The sequence below is a fragment of the Aquila chrysaetos genome, chromosome 10, assembly GCF_900496995.4.
Source record: "Aquila chrysaetos chrysaetos chromosome 10, bAquChr1.4, whole genome shotgun sequence".
NCBI lineage: Eukaryota > Metazoa > Chordata > Aves > Accipitriformes > Accipitridae > Aquila > Aquila chrysaetos.
The window spans coordinates 4,276,455-4,303,601 of record NC_044013.1 but is presented as its reverse complement, the minus strand read 5'-3'; the positions used below and the strand labels follow the sequence as shown (position 1 = coordinate 4,303,601).

General features: G+C 40.5%; 1 protein-coding gene and 1 long non-coding RNA gene across 2 annotated transcripts in view; one reads left to right on the top strand and one right to left on the bottom strand.

Annotated features, from left to right (window-relative positions):
* SI (sucrase-isomaltase) overlaps positions 1-12,125 on the top strand; it is a 55,288-nt gene extending 43,163 nt beyond the window's left edge. The window contains exons 37-47 of the mRNA XM_030029265.1: positions 1,590-1,723; positions 2,163-2,197; positions 2,289-2,405; positions 3,633-3,781; positions 4,771-4,855; positions 4,951-5,007; positions 5,654-5,778; positions 6,064-6,152; positions 7,646-7,695; positions 9,836-10,006; positions 11,260-12,125. Coding sequence (XP_029885125.1) covers positions 1,590-1,723; positions 2,163-2,197; positions 2,289-2,405; positions 3,633-3,781; positions 4,771-4,855; positions 4,951-5,007; positions 5,654-5,778; positions 6,064-6,152; positions 7,646-7,695; positions 9,836-10,006; positions 11,260-11,322 — 1,075 coding nt within the window. The 3' untranslated portion in view covers positions 11,323-12,125. The remainder of the gene's footprint in view (positions 1-1,589; positions 1,724-2,162; positions 2,198-2,288; positions 2,406-3,632; positions 3,782-4,770; positions 4,856-4,950; positions 5,008-5,653; positions 5,779-6,063; positions 6,153-7,645; positions 7,696-9,835; positions 10,007-11,259) is intronic.
* A 1,929-nt stretch (positions 12,126-14,054) lies between these two features.
* On the bottom strand, positions 14,055-19,970 carry LOC115347292. Its single transcript, XR_003925436.1, has 3 exons — positions 19,900-19,970; positions 15,338-15,526; positions 14,055-14,604 (listed from the first exon to the last, which is right to left on the bottom strand). It is a non-coding gene; the product is annotated as an uncharacterized LOC115347292 (long non-coding RNA).
* Positions 19,971-27,147: the final 7,177 nt, after the last annotated feature.

Here is a 27,147-nt window from a genome sequence, read left to right as displayed (position 1 = left end):
AAACTTACTGTTTGTCTTGGAAGAAATAATTACAGCACATTAGTCTAGTTTAATTACTACGATAATTTAAGTGACTTGTGTATTTTTGCTGTAATTATAGTGTCACTAAAGCTGCAAATCCTGTAGAAAAATAAATAAATAGTGCCTTATTGAAGCAGCTGTTTAGGCAATTATTGTGGAGCTAGCACTGGAGAGCCGTGCGATTTAATCAGTGTAGCTTTCTAACTAGTATTGTGGTTTAGTATTTTGCTCTAAAGATTCACAGTACGTGTGCAGGACTGCAAAGGAATTCTTCTAAGAAAGTGGAGCAGTAATGTGTCCATGCCAGTCACATGGCATAGACCAACAGCATATGCTGCAAAGGTGCTTGTATCCTTGGTGGTGCAACTAGGAAGCATAAATTCCCCTGAACTCAGCAATTTTTTTAAATTTTTTTTTCCCTAAAGCTTACTGGGTTTCCTTTCCAAGTACTTTGTGGCAATGGCCAAGGCTTTATTTAAGAAAATGAAATTTTTTTTTAATTATTTGAGGAATGGGGTTAATTGGTAAATCGGGTCTGCATGCAACTCATTCACAGTCATACCTCCGGGCCCTCAGGGGCTCTTCGGAGTCATTGGCAAAACATAGTCTCCCCTCCCAGTAGCAATGATCCTGAGCATGGTCATAGGGTTTTAGTGCCAGAGCATCCTGAAACATCCATGACAGTCCTTGCCTGGTGCTAGCTCTTTCCTTCTATACCTCACACCCAAGCACCTGTATGTTTCCTGCCCTGTAGGTTTTTGCCTCTAATTTAGAAAAGAGAAGTCCCACCATCCTCAAAGGTTACTAACCTCTGGTCAAAATCTTTTCTGCTTATGAAGAAGCCAAATGAGATCAGACCAAGAGCTCAGCTAATGCCAAGTGAGTCACACACACTGGTAGTCACTCCTTAGCTGTAAGGCCTGTTACCTGCCCTGAGCAGAAAACAGCTGGTTTAATATGTTTGCTTCTAGACAAATCCATGTTAGTCATTTCATATGGATATCATGTCATCTTGGTGTTTCTGAAGTGACTACAGATCCACGACTTTTATCTTTTTGTTCCAGTACCTTTTTTGAAACTAGAGTTATACTGACAGGTCCAATGTTCCTGGCACCTCTATTTTCCCCCTTGTGATCTTTTTTGTATGAGTTTTACTAAATTATTTTCAACAGTTGCTGCAAGTTTTCAGGTACTTCTAGAAAGCAATGATGTGCCGTGGAACACATCATGGAGCCTGTATGAAATGTGCAAGTTGGGCTACATTTGTATTTTCCCACACAGTAATTAGCCTGAGCTGGAAATCTGTATTTTAGCACCTCCTTGATGGCAGTTGTCTTTCCAGCTACAGGTCGGCTGACACTGCCAAGTTTCTGTGTATGTGTGAATCATAGTGAATTGCCGTAAAAAGCACATCTGGATTGGATATACACATATTCATGCATACAACAATGCTGTCCTTCGCTATGAAAATATAAGCCCTTATGTTTACTTTCAGAGGATCTTATGTGATAAATTCTTACGTACTATTTCTCATGTAATTTGGTTTTTTTGTCTATTTTCAACGTCAGCGGTTTGCAGAGTGCCACCAAGGAGCGTGGGATCGTTATCACCCGTTCCACATATCCCAGTAGCGGAAGATGGGCAGGACACTGGCTCGGAGATAACACTGCAGCTTGGGATCAGCTAGCTAAATCTGTTATTGGTATGTAGAAGGAAAAGGACCTGTATTCAATTTACTGTGGGCAGTTATTCCTTTTCCTTCATCTACTTGCTTTTCGCATTCATGTGGTTTTAGCTGAAATGAGCACTTTAGTTCAGGAACCAGAATTTGTGGTCAATTCCTTTTTTACTTCGTCTTCTTTGCGTCTGCACCAGGTGCTGGGAGCTCTTTTATTCCCTTGGGAGCAGCCCCCTTCATGCCCTGTGTCCTGCCACTCATTTCTTTGTTTGCTCCTTACCAACCAGCTCCCATCTCTTTCTGTAGCAGAAAAACATGACATATTAGAGAAATTGTGGGGTTTGTGTCTGTTTTTTTTTTTTCTTCTCATTCAGCATTACAGTATGTATTTTCTATGTACCATTAGCATACCAAAGCGGGGGGAAAAAACCAGCTGGTAATGGTGAATTGTTTTTCCTTTCAGGCATGATGGAGTTCAGTCTCTTTGGAATATCTTATGTGAGCTAATGAATTATTACCTTACATTTAATTATCTTGATCCTTTACATGATTTTCTAGTATTCCAATCAGATCATTTTAAAAATTTCAGACAGGAGCCGATATCTGTGGCTTCTTCAAAGACTCCGAGTATGAGCTGTGTCTTCGCTGGATGCAGCTGGGCGCATTTTACCCATATTCGAGGAATCACAATCAGAAAGGAACAAGGGTGAGTCGCAATTTTTTAACAGGGCCTTTGCAACACACGTGTAGAGACCAGCCAGAACATCACACAAGCTGGCCTGCCTCAAAAAAAGTACATTCCAAGCAAAACGTACAAGAAAAGAACACGTTTGGCTCTTTATCAAATAAAAATTGTCTTTGTTTATACGCTAGGTCTGCTGTAAGCCTCCCCTCCCCTGGGAGGTTTTATGCCCACAGAAGGGCTGCTCTGGGATTTGGAGCACTTGAAGGAAGCATGCCCTCAGTTTGCTTTGACAGAGTCAAACTCCTACATATTTTTCCTTGTATGCTATTTTTATTTAAATGCATTACACTGGCAAGACCAAAATAGAGCGCTTTTATGGCAAACGCACTTAAAGGAGCAAAACTGACCTTGGTGCTCTCAGCCCTAATTGTCCATAATTATACAACAAACGAGAAAATGGAACAGTGTAATAAGATTCTGGAGTAAGACTCGGCAATTTCCATACTTTGCACATTTGCCACCATCAGATATTGTATTTTTAAGAGTAAAGGAAATAATTGCCTAAATGTAGGTCTGTGCTGGCTAAGGACTATATTGTAGAAAGCTGTAAAACAAGATAACTGGAAAAATAAAAAAAAATGGAAACAGCACTTCTATTCCAGTTAAAGCTTCAGGTCTAGCAGAGTAGAGCTATTTATACGGCATATATCTAATGGATTAAAGTCTCCTTTTCAAAAACTGTGTGCTTTATCTTGCAGCGGCACACCTTTCGATAGGACTTTTAAAGCCTTTAAAAATGCAGATTCAGGGTTATCATGTTGCTTCCAGTCTCACCCAATTTGCCAAGGTATTGTTCAATACATTTAATAAAGATTGGAAGTGCTCCCTGACATCAGTCATTAGTGCTTCAGTCTCTTCTTGCAAGTCCCGAGTGCTGCCCTGCAGAAAAGAGGGATAATAAATTATGTACACTGGGATGTGTCATGCCTTCAGGACACTTTGCATCAAACATTTTTTAGAGTACTCCTCCCCAGGTTTTTCTCACCTTCCGTCTTTCTGGTTCCCCTCTCAGGGCTGACAGTGTCAGTTTTTAGTGTCACTTCTTACTCTTTAATTGAAGAATAAATAAATGAAGGTGTTCTAGTTCAGAGGAACTCCTTGGCTTTGTCTTGCTATGTTGATTTTTCTTTTTAAGCTTTTCTGAAGAAAACAATCCAGCTTGACTAACAATGACCTGTTCTCTTTCAGAGGCAAGATCCTGTTTCCTGGAACTCAACATTTCAGGAGATTTCCAGGACCGTGCTTTATATAAGATACACCCTGTTACCCTACCTCTACACATTAATGTATGATGCCCATGCCCATGGCAGCACTGTGATCCGCCCCATGCTCCATGAGTAAGTGCTACTCCTTTGCTCTACTTATCAGGAATTTCCACTAAAAATTCTGTCATTACGACCCTCCTAACAATAGAGTTTTCTCTTAGTTACAGCATTTTTTATTTAAGAAAAAAAAAAAGCATGAGATTTAGAATATGAGCTTTCAATATCAAGTCTCACTGGAACAGCACTAGTTCTCCATTTTTCATTATGCAAAATCGAACATTTTCTTCTCTAGGAATAATATTTAAATTTTAAAGCTCACCTTTAACCTCTTTAGAGGCAAGGAACAAAATGTTGGGCATATGTAGAATCAAAAAAACAAATGTTGCAAAAAAAGCTGGACAAAAACTTTAAGCAAAAAAGAGGGAATTCTGCCACAAATCATGAGAGTTTTGCAGGGACAAATGGTGCTTTTTTGTGCATGTCCAAGCTAAAATAGCAGGTTTTTAAAAAAAAAGTTCTTAAACACATAAAGCTGCCTTTGTTCCTTGTCAGGCGGGGCAGTACCTGGAAAACCTTTAACTTCTGCTGTGGAGTTAGATGTGGTCTAGTATCTACGTGCATGTCTTGGCTGAGGAACACTGAGCTGTTTGCATGTAATGACTTCCTTTTTTTCAAAGCAACTGTCTAAGAAAAAAGTGGCACAAATTAGAAAGTGGTTCCCAGTCTGTCTACTACTTAATCTTATTTTTGCTAATACCGGCCAAGCACAACAGACCTTGTGAGTGTTGTGATCTAAATATACTGAAAAGCAAATGCAAAGAAATGGCAAAAAAAAGAAAGCTAAGTAGTAGCTCTAATAACCCTAATGAGTTTCACATTAGGATCTTTATGTATCTTGGCAAGCATTAATTGACCTATGAATTATTAATACTAGAATAAAGATGAGGAAATAGTAGATACTAGGAACAGTAGATTCAATTACTGACCAAAATGTCTTAAAGAAAGAACACTTTGGAAAAGTTCAGCACCCAATGTCTAATCCTTATTCTGTTACCTTGCAGGTTTGTGGAAGACAGAACAACCTGGGAAATATATGAGCAGTTCCTCTGGGGACCTGCACTACTCATCAGCCCTGTGATGCAACAGGTACATTTTTAAGCACGTAGGAAAATATTAAAGTCATTATAGCTAGACTTCACTTTTTGATTTAAGGTACCTAAAACATGTATGTTTAATTCCAGAATGCTGTAACAGTGCATGCTTATTTACCCAATGCCCGCTGGTATGATTACTACACAGTAAGTCATTTTAAAAATTATATTTCACATGTCGTCTTCACGGTGCTGTTCAGACAGCATCAGGGTGTGCTGACGTATGAACCTTCTCTCTCCCTTTTACAAACCTGCATTCAGTATCAGTTCTTAGTATCAGTTCTTAGCAATATAACATCTACTTAGCTGGTAGAAAAATCCTTGATTCCTGTATAATAATAACACAACCATAGTCAGGATAAATTAAAAGGTGAAATAATACCTTTAATTTTAAGTCCTTCTATTGACTTTTTTAACCCCCAAATGATATACATAATGTCCTTGTAAGGAATGCTGGAATGGAGAAAGACAAAACAGGTTTAGCCACATCATCTTTCATAGAAAATAAGTAAAGATTTGGTAATAGGAAGAGCAGGCATCAAAAATCACTTCATTAATCACAAGTTTGTATTTCACCTGACTGGCCCCTTTGGTTCAGCTGCTGTCACCTATGGTCAAAGCCAGTCTTTTATGGATCCAGAATTTCAGAGTTTCTCTTAAAAGCACAGGGTAGTTACTCCAGCAGTAACAACTACTAATTAATCCGTCTAGCAAAAAATTATCATTTCACTCTAAACAATCCCTGTAAAGTGAGAGCAGTTCAGTAGAAGACTTTTTATTTTTTCATACATAGGATGAAGATATTGGCTTTAGGGCACAATTCAAACTTTTACCAGCTCCTTTGGAACATATCAACCTGCATATCCGAGGCGGATACATCCTCGCTTGGCAAAGACCTGCTAATACAACTTTTTACAGGTAAGATGAACTGAACATTTAAAATTTAGTTTTGCACAATTACATATAAATACTACCAGGCCTTGGAGAAACTACACGTATGATAGCACGGGAGCTTTATGGCTCGTTTTTCTTTTTGGTTTCCTCCTAATGGTCTCCTTTAAATTTAATAGTCTGGGCTTAGGAAGATGAGTAGGGGAGATCAACTGAGTGGCATGCAATATTTCTTTAAAATTTCTAACATTTGATACATATGAAATGTGATTAGCTGAGGAAATTGAGGAAAAATTATTGTGTTTTCCACAGCCGAAAAAACCCCATGGGACTCACTGTCGCTTTGAATGACACTCTGTTTGCAGACGGACAGCTTTATTGGGATGATGGGGTTCGCATTGGTACGTATGGTGCTCCTCGCCTTCATCAAACCCTTTTTTTGCTGTGAGGATGGTCGAACACTGCAACAAGTTGCCCGGAGAGGCTGTGGAGCCTCCACCCTTGGAAGATATTCAAAGCCCAAATTAAACCAGACAAAACAAAACCCGAGGATATGAACTGGGGAGAGATGAAACAAATCACAGCAGTCCTTGGAAAGCAAATAATGCTCAGTAGCTGACTTGTGCACTTTTTTGTCTGCAGTTTTTAACAGTCATGCCGTTGTCAAAGTGGCAACTCCGTGCTGTAAGAAACTGCATCGTTTAGCCATCGCTTTGGAAAAGAAGTGCTGGTGGTTGCTTCTGCCTCAGAAGTCCTCAGGGTGGCGAGGGGTGTTCGAGGAGGAGCTTTGGGAGCAGACGGAAATGATGGACTCTGGCCAAAGCAATCACATTTCTGGAGGGCATACCTGAACATGCCTTCAGAGAGAAAACTGAAATTAAACTTTCAGATTTAGCATTATAGTAAAATGATTCTTCCTGATTTAAACCGCATAATGCTACGTTTTATAGAGTTAATATGTTGTGTAAATGAAATTGTGCCCTGGACGAAAGGCAACACAGATAACAAAGATTTGTCCTCAAACCTATGGGAACCATAACCATGGATTATGTGGGAAGCTTTAACTAATTTCCTCAACATTACTAAATTTAAATCATCTTCAGATAAGAGATACTTAAATGTCATTGATCCTTTCCATCCAGAGTGTATTACCCTTGTAATAACAATAAGCTATCACCCGACATTACTGCAAGTAATGCAGAAAATGGTATTATTTTGCATAATGATGTGTAGGGAAGTTTGCAGGATGCTGTTAGTGTATTTTGAGGTGCTTCACACACATACACCACCGCCTGCTAGCACTGGAATTCGGAAATGATGGCTATGTTTATGGAAGTCTGATGATAAATGAAATTAGCATAGAGTACAAGGTGTATCTCACCAGGATGCCTGTGATCTGTTTTCAGCAGTGTAGAAAGGCAAGAACCTACAATGCCCATGATTATCAGCGCTACTTGGAGTGCATTTAGTGCTGAATAATAGGATTGATAAAATATACAACAGCGATTTCTATCACAGTCACGTGTAATTGAACAGTGAATAGAGGTGGATGTGGGAAACAAATCCCATGTCTTCTTCAGTGGGAAACATTTTTCTCTTGCTGGTCTCAGCACCCTTGATCTTCCTAACACTGTTTGTTTGCCTTCTTTTGTATCTCACCTCTAAAATGTTCTTATTTCATCCTCATTTAAATAGCACGCAGTCCTATAATGAAAGTATTTTCCATCTAAAAGCATATGTCTTCTGGAAATACAGAAAATTTCTTTATTTATGTATAGATAGACATACCATATATTTGTGTATAGTATATGGACACAATTCTTGAACTGAAATTTTGATGTGTTAAATAAGGTGAATAGCGAATACATTTTATTTTATTCTTTCTTTTTAACAGATGCATATGAAGACGGTGTATATCTGCTAACATCATTTACTGCTAATCAGGTAAGTAACATTAGCTTACATTTTTAAATAATCACTTCAGGTGATTATTATTATTATATTTTAACTATAGGTATTTTAATTTGGGACTTCATATTGTCTAGATATCCCACCCTAACATTAAGTTGTGCTCATGATCTAATAGACTACCAGTAATATGATTACACTGTCAAGAACTAATTTAAGAATGATTCTGAAGTTATCAATTATAGTGTATTGTTAAATAGGATGTACATTTATGGCACTGTAATTTCTGATATAATTCTGAAAGTACAAGTTTATTTCATGTTTTCTATAAAGTAAAAGCACATAGCAAAGCAGAAGATCTGGAGCGTGTAGGTCGGTCAGAACAGCCACGCCAGGAAAAGCAGCCCTTGCTGGTGAGAAGGGAGATGGAGGCTGCAAACAGGAAGCTTTAAGGACAAAAGGCTTTGACCCTGGCTTAGAGCTACAGAGAAATACCTCTGCCCAGCAAAGAACTTGGGTTTCTTCTCAAGAATGGGCACCTAAAATTGTTCCTAATCCATTTTCCAAGTTCAGGGTCCTCCTTGCTGTTATCTGTCTTGTTGTTCAAGCTATGTTGCTGCTCCAAAGCACCTTTTTTTAGTGTATTTGCCCACATTCATTGTAGAATGTATTTATTGTGTGCAGTCTTAGTTCTGGATGGAAACAGCAGAATACACAGTCATTAGCAACCACAAAATAAATCACTCTAAAATGGCAATGAGGGGGGAACAGGACCTGCCCCGTTCACGAGCCCTACTCATGCCCTCCCATCGATGACAGACCAGAGATGTGTTTGTGCTTATGAGTCGTAAACCTGAGTCCCAGTTCTCCAGGCATCCTAGGATGTGTGCATTGACCCCGTTCTATAGAAACATCTCAGCATCCCGTAGGAGACGGTGCGTTTTGCTGCTGTGGCCATACCACTTTGCGAGAGCAGCCTGATGGGAGCGCCGAAAAAGCGGCTGAGTCCCAGCCACGGCTTTGCGCAGCGGCTGGTTCGGAGTCACTGCCTCGGTTCAGGATTGCTTTTTCTCTTTGTTCTTCAACACAGAAAAATCTGGCATGCATTCCTGGGTAACGAAGTCAATCAACAGGAGTGTTTAAGTACTGGCATTTCTAGGATGTTGGGTTTCAATTTTTATCATAACCGGTTGAATATCTGGAAATAAATTAGACTGCAATTATATGGATTTTTGGTTTAAAAGAAATGCTTTTTCTATTGTAATAGAAAACACACTTTGTTATTTCATTAGTTTTCCAGGGTGCCAGAATGTCTTCTAATTTTATCCACACTATTCTTTCTTCTTATTTAATTCTGTCTTTGTCAAAAAAATTGGATGTTAATTGCTAAGGAAAAGAAGTTTGGTTTGCTAATATTCTGTATTTCCAGTTGCAAGAACATTATAAAATGAATGCACCTTTTCCTGCTCTTTCTTACAAAAAGTTGGCAAAGAAAAGCCTAATTAAAGAGGTCTTGAATCAACCAACAACAAAAAATACTCACACTAGAAGTAATGCCTAAGCACTAAATATGCAGAATCATATCATAGCACTTTTTTCACTTGGGCTGTGAACCAGCAGGCACCATCTCTGGGCTACTTAACATGGCATTTGCTCTCTGGAGACCTACTGGAGCTGGGTACAGCCTAAAGAAACCGTGTGCCCATAATCTACTTAAAAATCACAGCAGCTGAAAATGAGAGAGGACCTGTGAGTGCTGAGGGAGATGATGGGGGTGGAAGAGCTGTTCAGGGAGGGCAAAAAGCAGGGAGAGCAGAGCCTGGATCAGGCCTCATAGAAGCTAGCAGATGAGGCTGTGACAGTGAAGGAGGGGTTTGTCCATGCAGCACTTGCTGCTCACGTCAGGGGTTTAAGAGCATCTCGTCGCTTCGCTCCTCACATCTGTCAGCCGAGCGGCAATTAAAGACGCAGCAGAGACCAGGATCTAGCCAGATTAACAATATGTGAAGAAAACCGAAGCCTTCAACATTTGGAATATAAATAACAACATAGAGGTATTTAAGAACAACAGCAAAAAATTAAATAGGAAGAGAGGAAAGCAAGTGAAAAGCTCAAGTGGACTTGTATCAGTCTAATGACAATCTCTGATAATAGTTTTTTTTCCTTTTCCTTTCAGAATGTTTTAGATATCACAGTTTTGCATCATGGTTACACTGATCCAAACAACTTAATGTTTACTGAAATTAAAGTCCTGGGGGTGCCCACCAGCGTTAAGCAGGTGACCGTATTGCAGAACGGCGCAACAATCGCATCCTCTCACACCATGGACTACAATAACGCCAAGAAGGTGAGATGCCATTGGCAGGGTAATGCCACCTTCACAACTCCATATGTGCTCTTAAACCTTTGGAGATTCAGCTCTCAGCTGTAATAATGCCATATTTAAAATATATTTCAGCAAGATACATAAGCTACCATTAGGTAATGACTATGTAATACACTGTTTAATATATAGTAAATATTGTGTAGTAAGTGTGGTAAAGGTTTTAAGCATAGAAATTACTGTTGAGGAATGCAAACTGCTTCTGACAGTGGAAAAGTGGTGGATTTTGGTTTGTGCTTGGTTTCCACTCTTAATAGCTTACTTGCAACCTGTGAGATTTGAAGGAAGGAAAAGCAACTACAAGTATTTTCATAGTCTCTACATGACCCTGTTGTTGTCAGTCTTGTCCGACAACATTTTCATTTCCCAGCCGTCTGCCTACCACCATTTCTTATTCTGTCATGTCAGATTTCGGCTGTAGGCATTGCAGCACAGGGTTCCTACATGTACAAGTCAAATTCCACTTCTTCTAAAGTTCTCGGCATACCTTCTGGCAACTTCAGAGCACTGAGGTTTCCATCTGCATGCATTGTGCCTGTGCAGGGCATTACCCCCTCCCGCCTGCCCCAGCAATAAATTGAAGCACTCCTAAAGGCAGCTGCACTAGGTGTGTGTAACTGTGGAGCTGTTCGAGATGGCACTCCTATGGAGCACCTTTCAAATATGAACAGAACTGCTGAGGCGTTCAGTCTTGCCAGTTTTCCGACAGAAAGAGACTGCCTCACCTCTTCTGTTACTGGGATCTTACTACCCTTCCTTTGAAATTCAGTATTCTGTTAAGTCTTAGTTCTTTCTCTCTTTCATGGAAAGCCAGAACTATGTAAGTTTTGTACCTAACCAAAAAGATGACTTAAAAATGTAAAAGAGAATGGAAGTGTTCCGTTCTGCTGTTGACTTTTGGATGGAAAAAAGGGGAATTCATATGCACAGTTGAATTACAGCATGTTCCAAGATTTGCTGCTTTTTAAAAATTCCTTCCTTTTTTTTTTTTAAAAGAACAGGAACCTCAGCTCTAAAAGGGCCTCTGAATGAAGGGAAGGGATCAGAGCCTCACAATCAGACTTCCCAAATCTATGCTGGTTAAACTGAGTTTATAGGAAGAGGAATAAATTCTTGTGAGCTAAAATGAGAAGCCACTTTCTCCATTGAACACAGAAAAAGCAGTGGATCTTCAGGGCAGAGTTACTAATTGTTCGTTTTGTCTGTTTTATTCACAGCTCCTGACAATCACCAAGCTTCAGCTTGAATTGGGCAAAGACTACACCATGCAATGGAGCTAAAATGCCTGCAAAGTAACATTGGCCACACCACTGAATTTTCTCATTGTTTTAAAACTATCTTTCAATTTTTCAATTTTCAAAGTGCCTCTTTTTGTCATCTGTGAATACTTTTAACTATAAAAACATACTAGTTACAGTCAGTTCCTCTTAAGGTATTATGCATATAAAGCAGTCACGTTTCTGTATTGTTGAAGGCTAACTACGATGTCTCCATGGGATGCAAAATCTGTATTTTAAACAGTACGGCACTTCAGTGTAACTTTATCTTTCAAAACCGAGAACTGAATGTAAAACTTGGTGTTTTCTCAGAACTGAATTTCTGGCTGACTTCATGTGTGCCAAATTTTATAAAAAAGATACTGTTGGTGTTGTTACCTGCATGGATTTGGGGCCATAATTCCACCTATATTTAACTTTCATCTTGATTTTAATTATGCCTATGCAAGTCACTACTATGACATATTTAAGGCCAGATGACGTAAATGTTTTCCAATCACTGATTTAGCATGAAACGATGTTTCAAGTTGTTGACCTATAAAATACTAAGATACCTGCAAGTCATTTGAAGGTTTTTTTGTATGACTTTAGCCAGACATTTGTGTTCCCCAGTGTTTTGATCTGAAGTTGTAAAATTAGACCTGAAGTTTCAAGGTTAACCAATGAACGTTGGTCTCCTCTGAGTGTTTATTTCACTGAAGGAAATGTTGTTGTATGTTTACTATAATAGTAATTCATGTTAAAGACTCTTTGTATCCCAAGAGTGCAGCATATGATCTAAACAGATTGGTAAACCATGTTTACAATTAAATTTGATGGGAATAAACTGCTGTCAGAGGTAGTAGTAATCTCTAGTGACTGTGCTTAAGATCCATTTAAAGGATTCCTCTCTGCTTTAAAATTCTGTGGTAAAAACAGCTAAGTAGCCAACATCTCAGAGGTGGATCAGTGTAATTATAGGGCTGAATGTATCGAAACTTCCCTGTAAAGAAATTGGCAATCCAGAGAAAATGATCATTTAGGACTGAAGTTACCATTTTGACAACTATTTTTGTCCGAAGGAACGAACTACGCTGTTTCTCCAGAGCGAGCGATGACCAGCTGTGTAAGCAAGCAGACACAAGGACACGTCCCACCGCTGCAGAGGGGAGGTGCAGGTTACTGAGCCTTCCACCCATTCTCTCTCACGTTGCGCCCTACCACTTTGTACCCACCCGACCGACGTGTGAAACACTAGGTACAGCCAAAGGCTTCCAAGAGCTTATTTTTATTATTAGTTTTATTTGGGGAACCTCACTGCTCTGTTTTCTCAGCTTTGAGAGGCTCAGCATGTCAGCTGAACTACCTGCGTTTCGGCCACAGGGGAAGGCTTTTACTGAGTCCCCAAGATAATAATTCATGAGGAATCGCGGCTTCAAACACGTCGGCCACCTTAGGGAGATGCTCCCTGCTGTGTCCCTTCCATCCCGCGGTTTGCACAAGCCCGTGCAGCCCAGCAGAGCCTGGCCCACAGCTCCCTTCCAAAATACCTCTGCAGCATCCCTGTCCTTAGCTGGAGACCAAAGAAGTTACACGCTGAACTCGGGGGCATTTTTTTTTTTGCAGGTCGATAGTACCTCTTCATGCAATGCTTCTCTCTGGGTCAGACACGTGCACGTGTTGTGAAACATCTCCTGCTGCAGCAAGTCCCATTAACGTCCACGGGCCGTGCCGAGTAGTGGGATAGTTTTCAACAGAATTAAGTGAGCGGCAGCAAACATACTACTTGTGTTGAGGATGGGATTTTTTGACTATAGCACTCTGAGTAGTTTGAATTTCTAGCACTTAAAAAAATTACCCATAAAACAGTGTCATACCACCCGGAGGTTTGATGCAATCCTGCTGCCCATTGCACCAGAAAATTCTCACTGAAGGCATGGTATCTTCCCTGAAAGCCATAAAGTTCTGTTTTCAATATCCTTTTTCTGAACTTTATTGGCTGCTGTCCTGGGCATTCTTAAAAAACTAAATCCAAAGAAAACAGTACCTGAGGAAAGTCATAAATTTGTTTGGTATATTAAAATTTTCAGCTAAATTTTCCTGTATTAAAATACCAGAGTTACATTATGAATAGCATATTGTTGTAGGTTAGCCCCGGTAGGCAGCTAAATAGTGTCAAAGACCCAACAGACTGCTGGAAATGAGGAGGGCGTATTGAAAACACCGTCCTGGTCTGAAACTGGTACTGAGCGTGGCCAGAGGCAGGATACTGGGGGAGAGCAGCTCTTGGCACTGAGCCGGTACCCGTTTTGCATCTGCGTCACTGTTTGGGTGGGTGAACAAAAGGAAAGCTCAGTTCTTAAGGAGATGTCTTGCATTTTTAATTCCTTAACAAACTGGAAGTTTAACCTCGACCATTTTCAGCAGGGTTCTTCGTGTCATATATACAGCTGAAATCTGCCTCGGAGATAGACAGATATATATAGAGAGAGACAGAGAGTGTGTATTTATACATAGGTATATATATATATATATGAGCATTTTATATACATATATATACACACACACATCACTGTATATATGCATACACACAAAGGTATACACACATTTATTTATCCATGATGTATATAGACCTAAACATAATATATGGATACACACACTCATATATATATGCATATATATCCACGTGTAAATACATGTGTTTTATTTCATCATTAATAAGTGGGGTTCCTCTTTACTGAGCCTATTTTAAAATTTTAATAACGTTCAGGTTTCAGGGGAAATACACCAGACAACAGCCAGATGCAAACAGGACCTTAGAAGTGTACGTTTTTTCCTTGAAAAAATGTTCAAGTTTTACACAGCTCATCCCAGAGCTGATCCAAACCTCATGGGAATCAATGAGTTCCTTTCTGTGGGCTTTGGATCGACTCCTGAAAGATTAGGTCTGTTTTTTAAAACCTGCGTCTCCTGCCCCTGGCATGGGTCCCGGCACGGGTACAGCTTCATTCACCAGAGCAAAAATGGCCTTTGAATCCATTGTTGCAGACCAAAAACACAGGCTGGAGATTAAATCAAGGTCAAGTAACAGGTTAATGAACTTCAAAAAACTGTCTCGCCTAGCTGTGTAATTAGGAGTTGTAATCAAACAAAAACTTCGGCATTCCAGTTGCTTTAACCTTGGCACGCAAAGAACTTGGGTAACGTAGCAACGTACAGCAATTGCACTTAAAAGCTACTGGTGGTTGCGCAGATCCCTCCAGTTTTGGCTAACATGCTTCTGCAAGACGAACAAATCTGTTATCGCTGTACGAGAGCAGCAGATACAGAGAAAATGCCCAGTGAATCCCCCGCCAGACGACAGCTTTTCAGGTACTAGCCGATAATCCCGACTGCTTTGAAGAATATAAAATATTTCTTTATCCACATAACGAATGGTTAACGTTGCGGTTATTTATCGCTGCACCAGTGAAGGTGCCGTACAAGCCCGAGCTGTGCTCCAGCTCTCCAAATTAGCCTGAGCGCAAGGCCGCCGGCCAGCCAGCGCCGGGACTGCTAGAGGCCAGGTCCATAACTCCACCACAAATCTAGAAGAAATTACATTTCCAACGACAGGCAGCACGACCTTCAATACCTCGCAGTGCAGAAGAATTTCCTATCCAATTATTTTTAATTCATCAGCCAGCCCGGCAACCAGCGCGTCTGCCCTCGTGCACTGAGGCCACGCAGCCGACCCGAAGGAGAACGCGTTCCGACGAAACGTGGCACGTCGGCTTGCAAGGCCAAGGTGGGTTTTTCGGGTGAATTCCCACCTGGCCTCTGTGTCCTCTGCTACGAAAGCTCTGCTTTTGGTCTTAAAGAGAGAGAAAGCAGAAAAACTGCCAAATTGGGTTTTCATTTCACTCCTTTTCCTTCCTATTTCTCAAACAGCAAGTGTATCAGACCTCTCTGCAGGCTCCTGCACCATTTAGTAGTTTATCTTTGTATTTTAAAGAGGGTTACATGGCTGTAGCAATGTGTAGTAGTCAGATCTAATTACCTTTCTCGTGCCTGGAAAGTGGAAGGATCCAAGAATCCTTCAATAATACAACACACGAAGCGCCAGCCTGGAAATAGCTGGGAGCTTTCTTTCTAGCAACCGTAACGTGATGAGCGCTATCGAGGTGACAGTTCTGTAAATTACATCCTTGCCAGATGAGTAGCTGGAGGACATTTTCAGAGGAACGCCCTGTAATAAACAGAGGGTGACTTACCTTAAACAGATTCTGACTCCAAACCTATGGAAACAATAATGAAATACCGGTGTTTCCAGGATGCTTTTTGGTCCGAGCCCCGGTCTCCAGGCTGCAGGGATAATTCCTGCAGTATCACACCTGATCTTACTGCTATCTGGGAAGATGACAGAAGATACAGATTTCAGCGGTGGGTTTGTTATAGCATATGCTACATAAATAGTGGATTTTATAATATTTCTGGTTCTCACGGACTAAAAAGGAGTCAGGATGCTCTCATTTTTTGCCTTTTGGAAGATGCTGTGGTGCGATTGTCCTTCTTCCCGTCTCATATTGCGGCTGAAGGAGATTAGCAGCGAGCTGTTCAATACAAGATCTCCTCCCTTAGCTTAGATCTTCCTCCATGAAACTACTGCATTTCGAAAGAGCTCTTTCACTGCTAAAACGAAGTGCCCGCTTACACCAACTTATGGGAAAACCGCCACTAATTGGTGTGGGAAGGAAGTTTCAGAGAATCATCTCACGATTGTCTTCAGTGTGACTCCAAGGGATTTCCAAATGACGCACGCACTTACTCTGAAGGCCTTATCTCGGGTACAACGTATACGAGTGAGTGGATGGGCTGTCCGGGGGTGGAGCATCTCTGTTGAACAGGAGCAGATATCCTTGCGCTAAAGAGACATTGACGGCCCCGAAATTACTATTCCACTAACGTAAGACAAAACCGTGTCACACTTGGCTGTGCTTGTTCTAATGAAGCTGCCACACGCGCGCAGTTAATTGGATTTTTTTCCTTGGAGCTTGGAAGTAGCAGCTGGATGGCAACATCTGGCACATGCTGGGAGCGTGGTCTGGCTTGTGAAAAGTCAGCGGTATTTCACCATTCCGCATAGCACGGGGAGGGCGTGAAGTTTTCAAATGTCTTCACTGCTCCGGCGCAAGGAGCTCACCTCTACCTCCCCTTCGGGACGAGGAGTTCGTTCTTGCCAACATTTTATTTATCTCGAGGTGGTGAGCACGGTCACAGGTTTTAAAGCTTATCCCCACTCCAGTGGTAGGCGCTAAGACTAATATTTTAATTCTATTTTATAAAAAATGCAAGGTTTTTTGGTATTATCAGGTGATGAACTTTTTGGCTTTTCTTTTGCTAAACCAGGAAATTTTGGTAGGAAGCTACACCAGTAATGAAGAGTTTGTACATTCCTCTCTACATTTGCTGAAAATACTAATCTCATAGTGTTCTGAGGATTAAGTCAAGCTTGATGGTGTTTTCACTGCTATTAGTAATATGAATATACTGCAATATGAGTTTTTGAATGATGATGAATTGAAACTGAAATGTTAAAAATTAATCTAATGCAATATAACACTTCAAATTATCCTATGTGGGAAGGTTAAAAGTGTCTAAATACACATTTGGCATATGCTACCTATATATCTAATTCATAAGAGTGTGTAGAAGTGTATACGCTTAAACACACACACACATATACTACATATTCTTTAAATTATTAATATTTTAAATTCTATTATGTAAAATAAGGGTATTTTTACTTATTATATGGTTATTCTCAAATTCAGAGTAATTTCAGTTGCATGTTTAATGCATATGAGGCATTATGCCTGTTATAATAATTATGTAATAAGCAATTTAGAAATGCTCCCTGACCAGTGGTTCCCTTTTAATAATCTCAGGAGACCTTTCAGGCGGATATAGTGCACCATTTACTCCCACTGATATAAACCCTATATTCAGGGTCAGGCCATAAAGCAGCTGATACTAATATATTCCAGCTATTTTTAAAAATTGAGACAATTTGCATTCAGCACTCGGTGCAGGAAAGGCAAATAAAAGTGACATTCAGGCGGGATGGCAAAAAGTATTTGTTAAAAACATTATTTGCCATAAATTGCCTCTTAAAAATACCATGGGGTTGGAGAAGAGCAAGAATCTGGTCTAGATGAGTCCCTCTGGGTCCGTGGCTTTCTCCTCTGGCATGGGAAGAGCTGTGCTGGAGGATCTACTGTGTAACATAGAAAATGTTCAACTTCTATGCTGATCTGAACATCCAAACTTGGGGCTCGTCAGGACACAGCCCAGGAGTTGGAATTAAAGCAGATGTGTACAGGAGTTGATGCGAGAGCCTTCCAATTCCCTATACTTGTGGATTGTTCCTGTACAAGGTGTCACGAGGACAGCTGAATTCACTTTGAAAGAGCCGGTTAAAAAAATAACCTCGTATCTGCTTTTGATATTTGGATAAAAGCCTAGGACTGAGGAGTACAATCTGATGTTTTGAATCCAGAAGAGCTGCTGCCTAAAAATTACAGAACTTTGATGGCTTGTGTTATTTCCTCATGAATACGAATGTAATGGAGAGTAACACACTGTGACTTGCAATTGTAACGTTTGAAATGAAGCCAGCAAATGGAAATTGGAGAGAGAGTTGGGCTCTTTCTCAAGCCTGACCATTTTGCTTCGTTCATTTTGTTATTGCTTTCACTAATGTGTTTAATTCTGTTGGTTATTTTTTTTTTAACAGATTCATGAGAAAATAAATAGTATTTCTTAACAATATTTACACCGTCACATATATAAATGTTATCTGTAAATGACACTTTCAGTCTACTCTGAAAGGACTGCAGAACTCAGTACATTCATTTAAAATAACAGCTGCAACATCTCTTGCCTCCTCTCCGTTGTCTCCTATTTGATCTACACAATTCCTCGCAACACCCCGACACCCATATCTTATCATTTGTGCTGGGACGTTTGGTTTAGAACAGACAGAAAAAAAAAAAAAGCTCCAGGACAATCTGTCCTGTTAGGAAACCCGGTTGGGTTTGCTGTTTAATGGTGACACTGGTACCCACCGCGCTGGGATTAATGCGCTCCGCTCCCTCCCCGTCACCACTTGCTGGGGCTGAGCGATGCGAGGAGGGACCTGGCCGGCATTAGCTGACCCAGACATTGCCAAAGGGTAAAGCTAATCACAGCCAGGTAAAGGGAAAGGTTTTCCTCCTGCGTTAATACCTCTAAATAATATCTCCTTGGGTGATAACGTTATAACAATGTTTGCAAATCCTAGGAGAAAAAGTAGCCCTCATTAAAATGATTTGCTAGCAACTTGCAGCCAGTTCAGAAACCGCTTCTGATCCGCTCATTTTTTTGCCATTTCTCACACCTTATCGCTGTGGTACAGGAAAGGGTGCGCGCCTGCGGCACTCCTGTTTTCTTCTGCCTCTTGGCTTAGGACAGTTTCTGGTTGTTGGCTTCGGATGGCAGCGGACTCTGAACTCCTCAAAGCCACGACTTAGGGCCGCAGAGCTGGATATTTTTCTGTCGCCTACCGACCTTTTAAAAAAGGAAAGCAATCCGTGGGTCGCTCTACCCAGAGACCCTTGGCTGGCGAGCAGTGGGAGAGCTTTCCCCTCTCCTCCTCCTCTGCCGTCTCACCCTTGCTAACTCTTCTTTCCAGTTCCCGGTGGTCTCCCCCTCTCCCCCCACCGCTGCGGAGACCGAGAGGGTGAAACGCCGGCACGGCAGATGCCTCGCGTTTGGATTCACCGGGCAGCCCCATCCTCGGGCGGGCAGCAGCCCCGGCGTCCGCAGGCTGAAGGCTTTCTTACAGCAGGGCGCCAGTCCAAGGTCCTTCTGAGGTCTCAAAATGATCCGTTTCCCTCGCATTAAATAATGAATGAAAAGAAAATAGAATTTCCTGCACTGCATATACAAGCTCTCAGATTAATTTGTTGCTATCCAATATTCCCGGATTCATTTTCCGTTGCAGCAGGCAGTGACGCTCAGGAAGCATGTTTTGTTATTTTTCATACCAGGCAGCTCTTGCTTCCTCTACAAGTTTCCATCTGATTCCTTTAATGAAATACCTCTCACAATTGAGCTAATCTCCCCCCTCGGCAGCTACTCTTTTTCTCATTTTCACTGCCAGCCTTTGCCTCCTGTTCAGCACTCCGTGCTGCTATCGGGCTTGAGAAAATGCTTTTACAGGTTCTACCTATTCCATCTCTAACTTCAGAAAACGAAATATTTTCGTGCCACCTCTACACACTGCAATTTTAAATGGATCTAATCGGTTCTGCCCTCTACCTTTTATAACTAGAAACATTTTCAAACGAAAATTGAGATATCCCATCCGTCAGTGATAGCCTAATCTCTCACTCTCTTTCCATATAACACTTCAAGCCAGGAAAAAAAGTTTGCCTGACTTTGAGAACTTACCCACAGCACAAAAGCCTTTTTCCAAGAGTTTTAATTGAAGCTAAACATCTATTTAGGTTACAATGTCCTATCTTTAACTTGAATAGAATAATTCCTTTTCTTGTATTTAACCTTTGATCAGCTACCTACCTTTGAACTCTTGGATAACTACCCCCTTCTTGTTATCCTTGTCCCATTTCTTCTGTAACGCTTGTGTAACTGCACCCTAGAAATCAAAATAGAATTCCTTTAGGTGAAATAATAACTTTTATTTTTTTTCACAGGGACTGTTTCAGTCACTTTGTCCTTTTGTTTCCGAGTATAACCACTATAGAGGTCTGGGGTATAATACTGTAGGATGTTTGTACAGTTTTAAAGTCAGTATGGGAAAAAAAAAAAAAACAACGAACTAAACCTGAATCTAGTATCGATATTCCAGAATACGTCTGAAAAGTCAACTTCTCTATGATAGACTTTGCCCAGCCTACTCCATGGTCACTGACTGGATTCACCTCCCCCCTCCACCTCCCCCATCGCCCTCGGAGATCGACCGCAACCGGAATGTCACCCCCCCCGGGCAGGACGCCGGGCAGGACGCCGGGCAGGGGACGAGGGATCGATCGCTCTCTCCAGGACGAGCGGAGGGAGCAAGTGTCCCGCGACCGCCCGGCCTCGGGGGTTACTCCCGCCAGGGGACAGACACCCTTAAGGATGCTCCGCTTCGCTGCGAGGATTCGGAAACCTCAAGATAAAATAAACGAGCAACTACAAAGAAAACGATGACATACCGTTTAATTCCATCGGCCCTTTTTTCAGAATTACACCTGCTTACGTCTCTTTTTTCCTCCATCCTCCGATCACGCAAGCGGTCCCGGGTGATGCAGGAGGGAAGCGAGTGACAAGCAGGTTGTTTTTGGGGTCGCGGCAGCCTTTACGTACCAAGCTGAAGTGGGCTTCTCCTACAAAACCGACTCGATGACTGCTGTTGCAGTGAGGGGGAAAACCAGCTCTCAACTTGCTGAAACAGAACTGTTGGAGTAAGGCAACAGGCAACTCGTTTTGTCACTTCGTCACCTAACTTTTGATGTAGCTACCGACCCTAAACTACCCGTGTCTAGCACTTACAGAGAGCTAGAGTTAAAAAATTTTAAATATTCCACTTCGGAATATATATACTTGCACATATATCATCAAATCCGCCCAAGCTAATAGTATCACCCAAAAGAACATGTGGTTACACAAGTAATTTTTTAAAAATTAACATAAAAATTAACAAGTCAAAAATTGTGGCACGGTCTGAATTTTTCTGAATTTTTTTAATATCAGCAGTGTATGGCTTAGAATGTTCTAAACTAGTAATCACTTTGTTTTAAGTGCTTGCATTAAATGATTTCTTCCTTCAGGATAGACACAGGTAACAATCTTTCTTATTAATACTTGTGTCCAAATGAATTCAGAACAGAGCATTTAATTTCTGTATTCATAATGCATGGATTAATAAACAGTTATCAATCCCCTTTTCCCAAATAGTTTCAAACTACACAGCTCTAAGTGATTTATAATTCATATGGCACTTGCAGACTTGGCGCACATACAAAGGTGGGTTTTTTCTTTTCCTTTTGAAATGTCCTTTTTCATCACACATCCCACCCCATTTTTTTCACTATCACATCCCAAATGAAGAATAAATGTTTTCTTAACTAGCATGCACATAAAAAAAAAAAAAAAAAGCTGATTATAAAATTACTCATGGATCCTTCCACGTTGGGAATGGTGTCTCAGCAAATCAGCGAGTAGAACTGCACGTAAGGGCAAGATACCTGGGAGGATGAAATGAAGTGGAATGAAACTACTGACTAGAGTCTCAGTACATGATGTTTTCTGACACGGAATTTATTACAGGCAAAGCTAAATATTTAATTTCAGGAGGTACACTGCATATAGCTACAGACACCACCATTCTCTCTATGCGTATCTTCCTTTTCCCCCCAACACGTGAATGTGTATCAGCAGCCTCTGAAACACTGCCAAGGACAATTTATTCCCTGTGCACCTCTTCGTTAATGCAGCACTAACACACAGAGGCTTACTTCAAAGTTTCCAAACTTTGAAACAGGAACGTGGAGAAGTTCTGCTACTGAAATAACCCACCACCCTCGTTCATTTTGAGAACTGTTCCTCCATAGATTAACCTTATTTTCCCTCTCTTGAGTGGCAAGTTCACAAGGAAACCATAACATTAATGAACGGTGGTGACAGAGTGGCATGAAATTGTGGTTATTTGCCATCAAGGAAAGCTACGCTCGTTCCTCACGGTCAGGGTTCCTGAGGATGCTCAGCTTCTTGCAGGCTCTTTTCATCTCAGCACGTTCTGCATGGCAGCACCTAGTGAACAAAGCAAAAAGAAATGGTTTTAATAAAATAATCTGAAAATAAACTATTCCTGAAACTAAAGGACATTACCAAGATGACCACAAAGAAGGATCATCTTATTGAAACTAAAAATACATGATAAATAATACTGCTAAAAGGGTAACTGAGGCGAGACTCGGGAGAGTCTGGGACTGCAAAGTTCCATTAAATCCTTTTTTTCAGCATCTTTATGCTGGTTCTATCGTGCATCAAAAACTCAAGAGACTACTAGTTCACGTGCCTTATTTCACTGGGCAACACCTCTCTGCTCAGGCAACATTTTATAGTGTGCTTTAAATATGAATCAAGTATACTAAGGCTGCTCAAGTAGTGCTGGGTGGCATTTCACTCAGAAAAACCTGCCTATACAACTGAAGGCTGTAAAAAGCACGTGAGAGTGTGAGGAATGTTGATTTGCTGTTATAAAAATATCCATAGTTAAAATATTTTACCTGACCCAGTGATTTTTACACCTGCAGACACGCTTGTAAACATGATTTAGCCAGGCTCGTTTTAAACAAAAGTTATGTGCTAAGGTGAAGCAGGCTGTGCGTCCCTGTCTATTATTTTACAAGAGGGAGCTTAAAGAATACCTGAGATTTTTTTTTCTTTATTCTCTAAGATGAAAAATAGGCTATTTAACGCTTTTTCTCCCAACTACGTGAATGCCCCAGGAACAGGACAGGACAAGCACGTTGATACGCGGCATCTCCTTTACGTTTGCATCCCAAGCACGTGCTGGTAAGTGGAGGGCGATGGCCCTGCCTGGGCGGTGGGTCACCTATTACGGACGCATTTGACAGATGCCCGCGGGAGCCGGAGGTACCAGCGCCGTGATGTGCGCCAGGAGCCGGCCGCGGAGCATCACGTACGGCTCCTTCTGGCACGAGGCAGCCAAACCAGTAAAGACGTAGATGAGTCTGGTGTGGATCCTCTGCCCATGGATAACTAACCCCCAAATAAACGGCAGCACAGAGACATTCAACATATTAGAATAATTTATAGCACTGGATATTATGTCCAGGAGAGAAAACAAACATCTGCGTAGTTCAAACTAATGAGACAACCTAAGTCTCAGTGTTTTTTGTTTTGCTTTGATGGTTCCATTAAAAAACTAATTTGCAAATAATTTAAAAATATTATGCGTATGTATACACACACACACACATATCCCACACTGCTATACAAATATACCAGCATTATTACTCCACACAAGTATTACACAACTGCGCTGATGCGACATTATATACCTGTTGCCATGGTAAATGACTGAATATTTTGGAAATGGGTTTCCCTTCCTTCCCTGCACCGGCGGAGGTGGAGGGAGAGCCCCGGGGTGCGGTGCTGCTCGGCACCGGCGTTGCAAAGAGGAATTCAGTAAGGTTGGTGGGAAAAGGCAGCTAATGTTTACCAAAAGCGATTCCCCGAAGCCTCAGCAAGTTACATTTCTCTGGCGTTAATACGAGACCAGCTAACCGCTTGGGTTTCACGGGATCAGTAAAAATATCACTGTATTTTCTCAGCATTTTTTGGACTTGGATCTTCTCATAGGGTGTAAGTCAGGTAGGACTTCACTAAAATCTCTGGAATTACCCTGAAAAAAACTAGCAGAAGAAGATGCCCATGTCTTTTCTAGCAGTGGACTATTCTGACCGTTTCTCGAAGTTTGTTGTTTCTCCTCTGTATACTGAAAACATTTTTCAGATCGGCATTCCCCTTACTGGATGTATCTTATGCCCTGTTGTACTGACTTCCAACGAGCTTAAGTTTTTGATGCTTCTTCAGACATTTTTATGCTTTTATGACTTTCAAAAAACGAATACTGCCATCAGCCAGTGCAGGCTTTCGCTGGCAGCGCCACATGCATGACCAGAGTGATTATTTAAATACTCTCTCAGTACCTAGAAAATAGAACCATTCATTAATATCTTATGAGAAGAACTTTGGGTCAGGCTTTTTGCCTCTTCATAATGCATTTTAATGCATTTCTTATTGAGTCTTCCATTACAGGTCTGGAGAGGTAATTCATACTTTCCTTCTATTCAATATTTCCTTGCAAGAGAAGAACAAAAGCTGGAACTCTCTACCTACTGCTAGATAATTCCTGTGAGATTTTTTTATTTATTACTAACAGATGTTAGATAGGGAATAGACTTTCCACCATACCATAAAGCATATTTATGAGAATAGAGATACATATATGGGTCAAAAAGGAAATTATTTTTTCCTTAAATAAAGGGGGAGCAAAACCAAAAGAAGCTTTTTTTTTTAATGATTATGCATGGAAAATGTCAAACTTTGAGGCTATGTATTTCCAACATACATTGATTCAAAGTTCCTTTACATATTGGGTAATGAATCATAATATTCTTTTTGTTGTTGCTGCTGAGTAGAAACAACATCCCGGAGAGGAAATATTTTCAGCTGCTAGAAATGTGGCTTTCACATTCATGTATAGCATATAGCTATATAGAATGTGTCTATTATGATAAATATTTACACACACAGACACGCACCTACATATTCCGCAGAACTGATTATGTCAACAGGAAAATACTTAAGTTACTTGACAAAAGATACCATTTTTCTCTTTTTTAATATATAATGCATATAATAAAAACTATAACATATTGTAATGTACTTTCCAGCACCTATGAAGAACACTATTTTCATACTTATGGTGACTCTGTAAAAAGTTAACACGTTTATAGAGATTGTGCATATTTGTTTTTATGGGTATTTATGCTTAGAAAACCTGCAGCTGTCTATATACCCTGTATTCACGTACATATCTTTCCAGCTATCTGTTCAGCTGTGTAAATGTATGGATATAAGCAGGGTGGTTCCTTTGTATTTCTGATATAATTTTAAATAATGATGAAATTTAGTAAATCAGTACATCTGTAGTAGCAAGGCTTAAAATACTACATTCTTAATATTTTGGTAATTATCTTCAAGAATGATGATGAAATAAAGACTTCATTTCCTATAGCCTGATATTTTATCTTTTTTTTAACTTTTTTAAATTTTTTGAATACATAAAAAAAACCACCTTCGGTTTGTTTCACTATTTTGTAAAAGTAAAAAATAGCAGCTACGCACTTACTGCAAAACGTGTGTGAGAATATCATCATCATGCTTAGGTGCTCACCAGAGCTAGTGTTGGGTATCTGCTGAAAATATGGTTGTGCTGCAGCAAATCCGCAGCAGTTTTCAAACACGCTGCAGCCAAACAGCGGAGAGAACTGTTGTACATGGTGAGAAAATGCTGCTGAGAAACTTTAATCCCTCAGTCCCTTTACTGCAAGTATCATGCTTTTATTCTTATTTACTTTATAGGTACCTTATAAATATTTAATTTTAACAGGACCCATGAAATAAAATGAGCTTTTAGTACAAGGTGACCGAGTGGTTATTTGGTTTAACTTTCAGGTATAATTAAAGCTTTTATTGCCATCCTACTGGAAGATCATAGACACAGTAAAATATGCAAGATGGGGGGAAAAAAAGTTTGCATGTAGTACTGTGGAAAAATAGGAAAACCAGGAAAACTTTTTTTTTTTTTTTAAATTCCAAGTCACATATTTTAACAATAGGAAAAAACCCATTATAGTTGAAACCAAAGAATTTCAACTTCCCAGTCATCTTTCTATTGTCAACTTCAGAAGTTTCCAAAGCCTAACAACATTACTTCAAAAGCATTTGGTTTAACTGTACGCTAGATAATGAAAGAACATCTTTTAAGAATATTTTCAGACACATAAAAACCCCCAGCAAACTTACACGACTGACATTTTGACAAACGATGTACCAAAAAAGATCTGGTCACAGAACTAAAGATGGTGGGGAAAGTGACACTTTCTCTCCCACTAATTGACAACTTGGGAAACAAACACATGAAAAGAAAGACGTTATGATATTACTCTAGTGAATACAGTCTGTCAGAAAATGCAGCCTGTTTATTAGCTTGAAATAAGCATTCATTTTGATCTCAGGCAGGGTACAGCGACGAGTTCTGGAAGCAGAAGGAATCTATCTGCAAGGGCTCGCAGCACAATGTGCTTGGAGAAACAATGAAGGTGCGTTTGAAGGCCCATTAGACAGCAGCGAGAGAAGCTGAAAAGGCAGCAATTTAAATATTTTTAGTGCTCTGCGGCTTCTTTCTTATTTAACAGCTTAGCAGGGCTGCATATATTACAGACGAGTTGGAAATAACTTCAAGATGGGAAGTCGGGAGAGTAATATGTTAAAGGCATCGCTCAGCCACTCGAATGACTCCGGATTCAGGACAGGATAATTCAGAACAGAAACCACTTCCAAGACTTGTGTTTGGAGAAAAATCCAGAAATCCACCATTTGATGTCAAGTATTTCAGACCCAACCAAGTTACATGAAACTGTTCCCTCGTCTGACCGTCCTGGCAGTCCTGTGGAAAGGTGGAGCTGGGAATCTCATCCCCCAAAATTGGCATCCAGCAATTTTGCCATGCAGCAGCAGGAGGAAACAAGAGTGCCGTGGACTTGAGTAGCCCCCTACCCCAAACCACTAAAAAACACGTGTGTTTTGAATGTTACTAGCTCCTGCCAACACATTTATTGTTCACAGTTTGGCCATAAGAAGATCTACTGGCTCTGAAAGTCCTCCCACTGCACCCATTTTTAAAGATAAAATGAAGGAACTAGGGAAAATGCAAAAGAAGGTAATAAACGTGAGATCCCAGAACTTAGTAATGAAACAGCCAAAGTATTACTACAAGATAGAAATGGGAAAGAAGGAAAATAATATAATAAGACTCCTTTAAAAAATGCAGAGAAGAAAACATGACAACTTAACTTCAGTCATGGCCTAACAACTTTATGACCACCCACCCACCCCGAAGTCAAATGTGCAGATTTTAGGGCATTCAGCATCAGATCAAATTCACCCTTAAATTCAATTTCATTAACCACTTGGTTTCCAGACCCCTACTACAGCGCTCTATAGTGC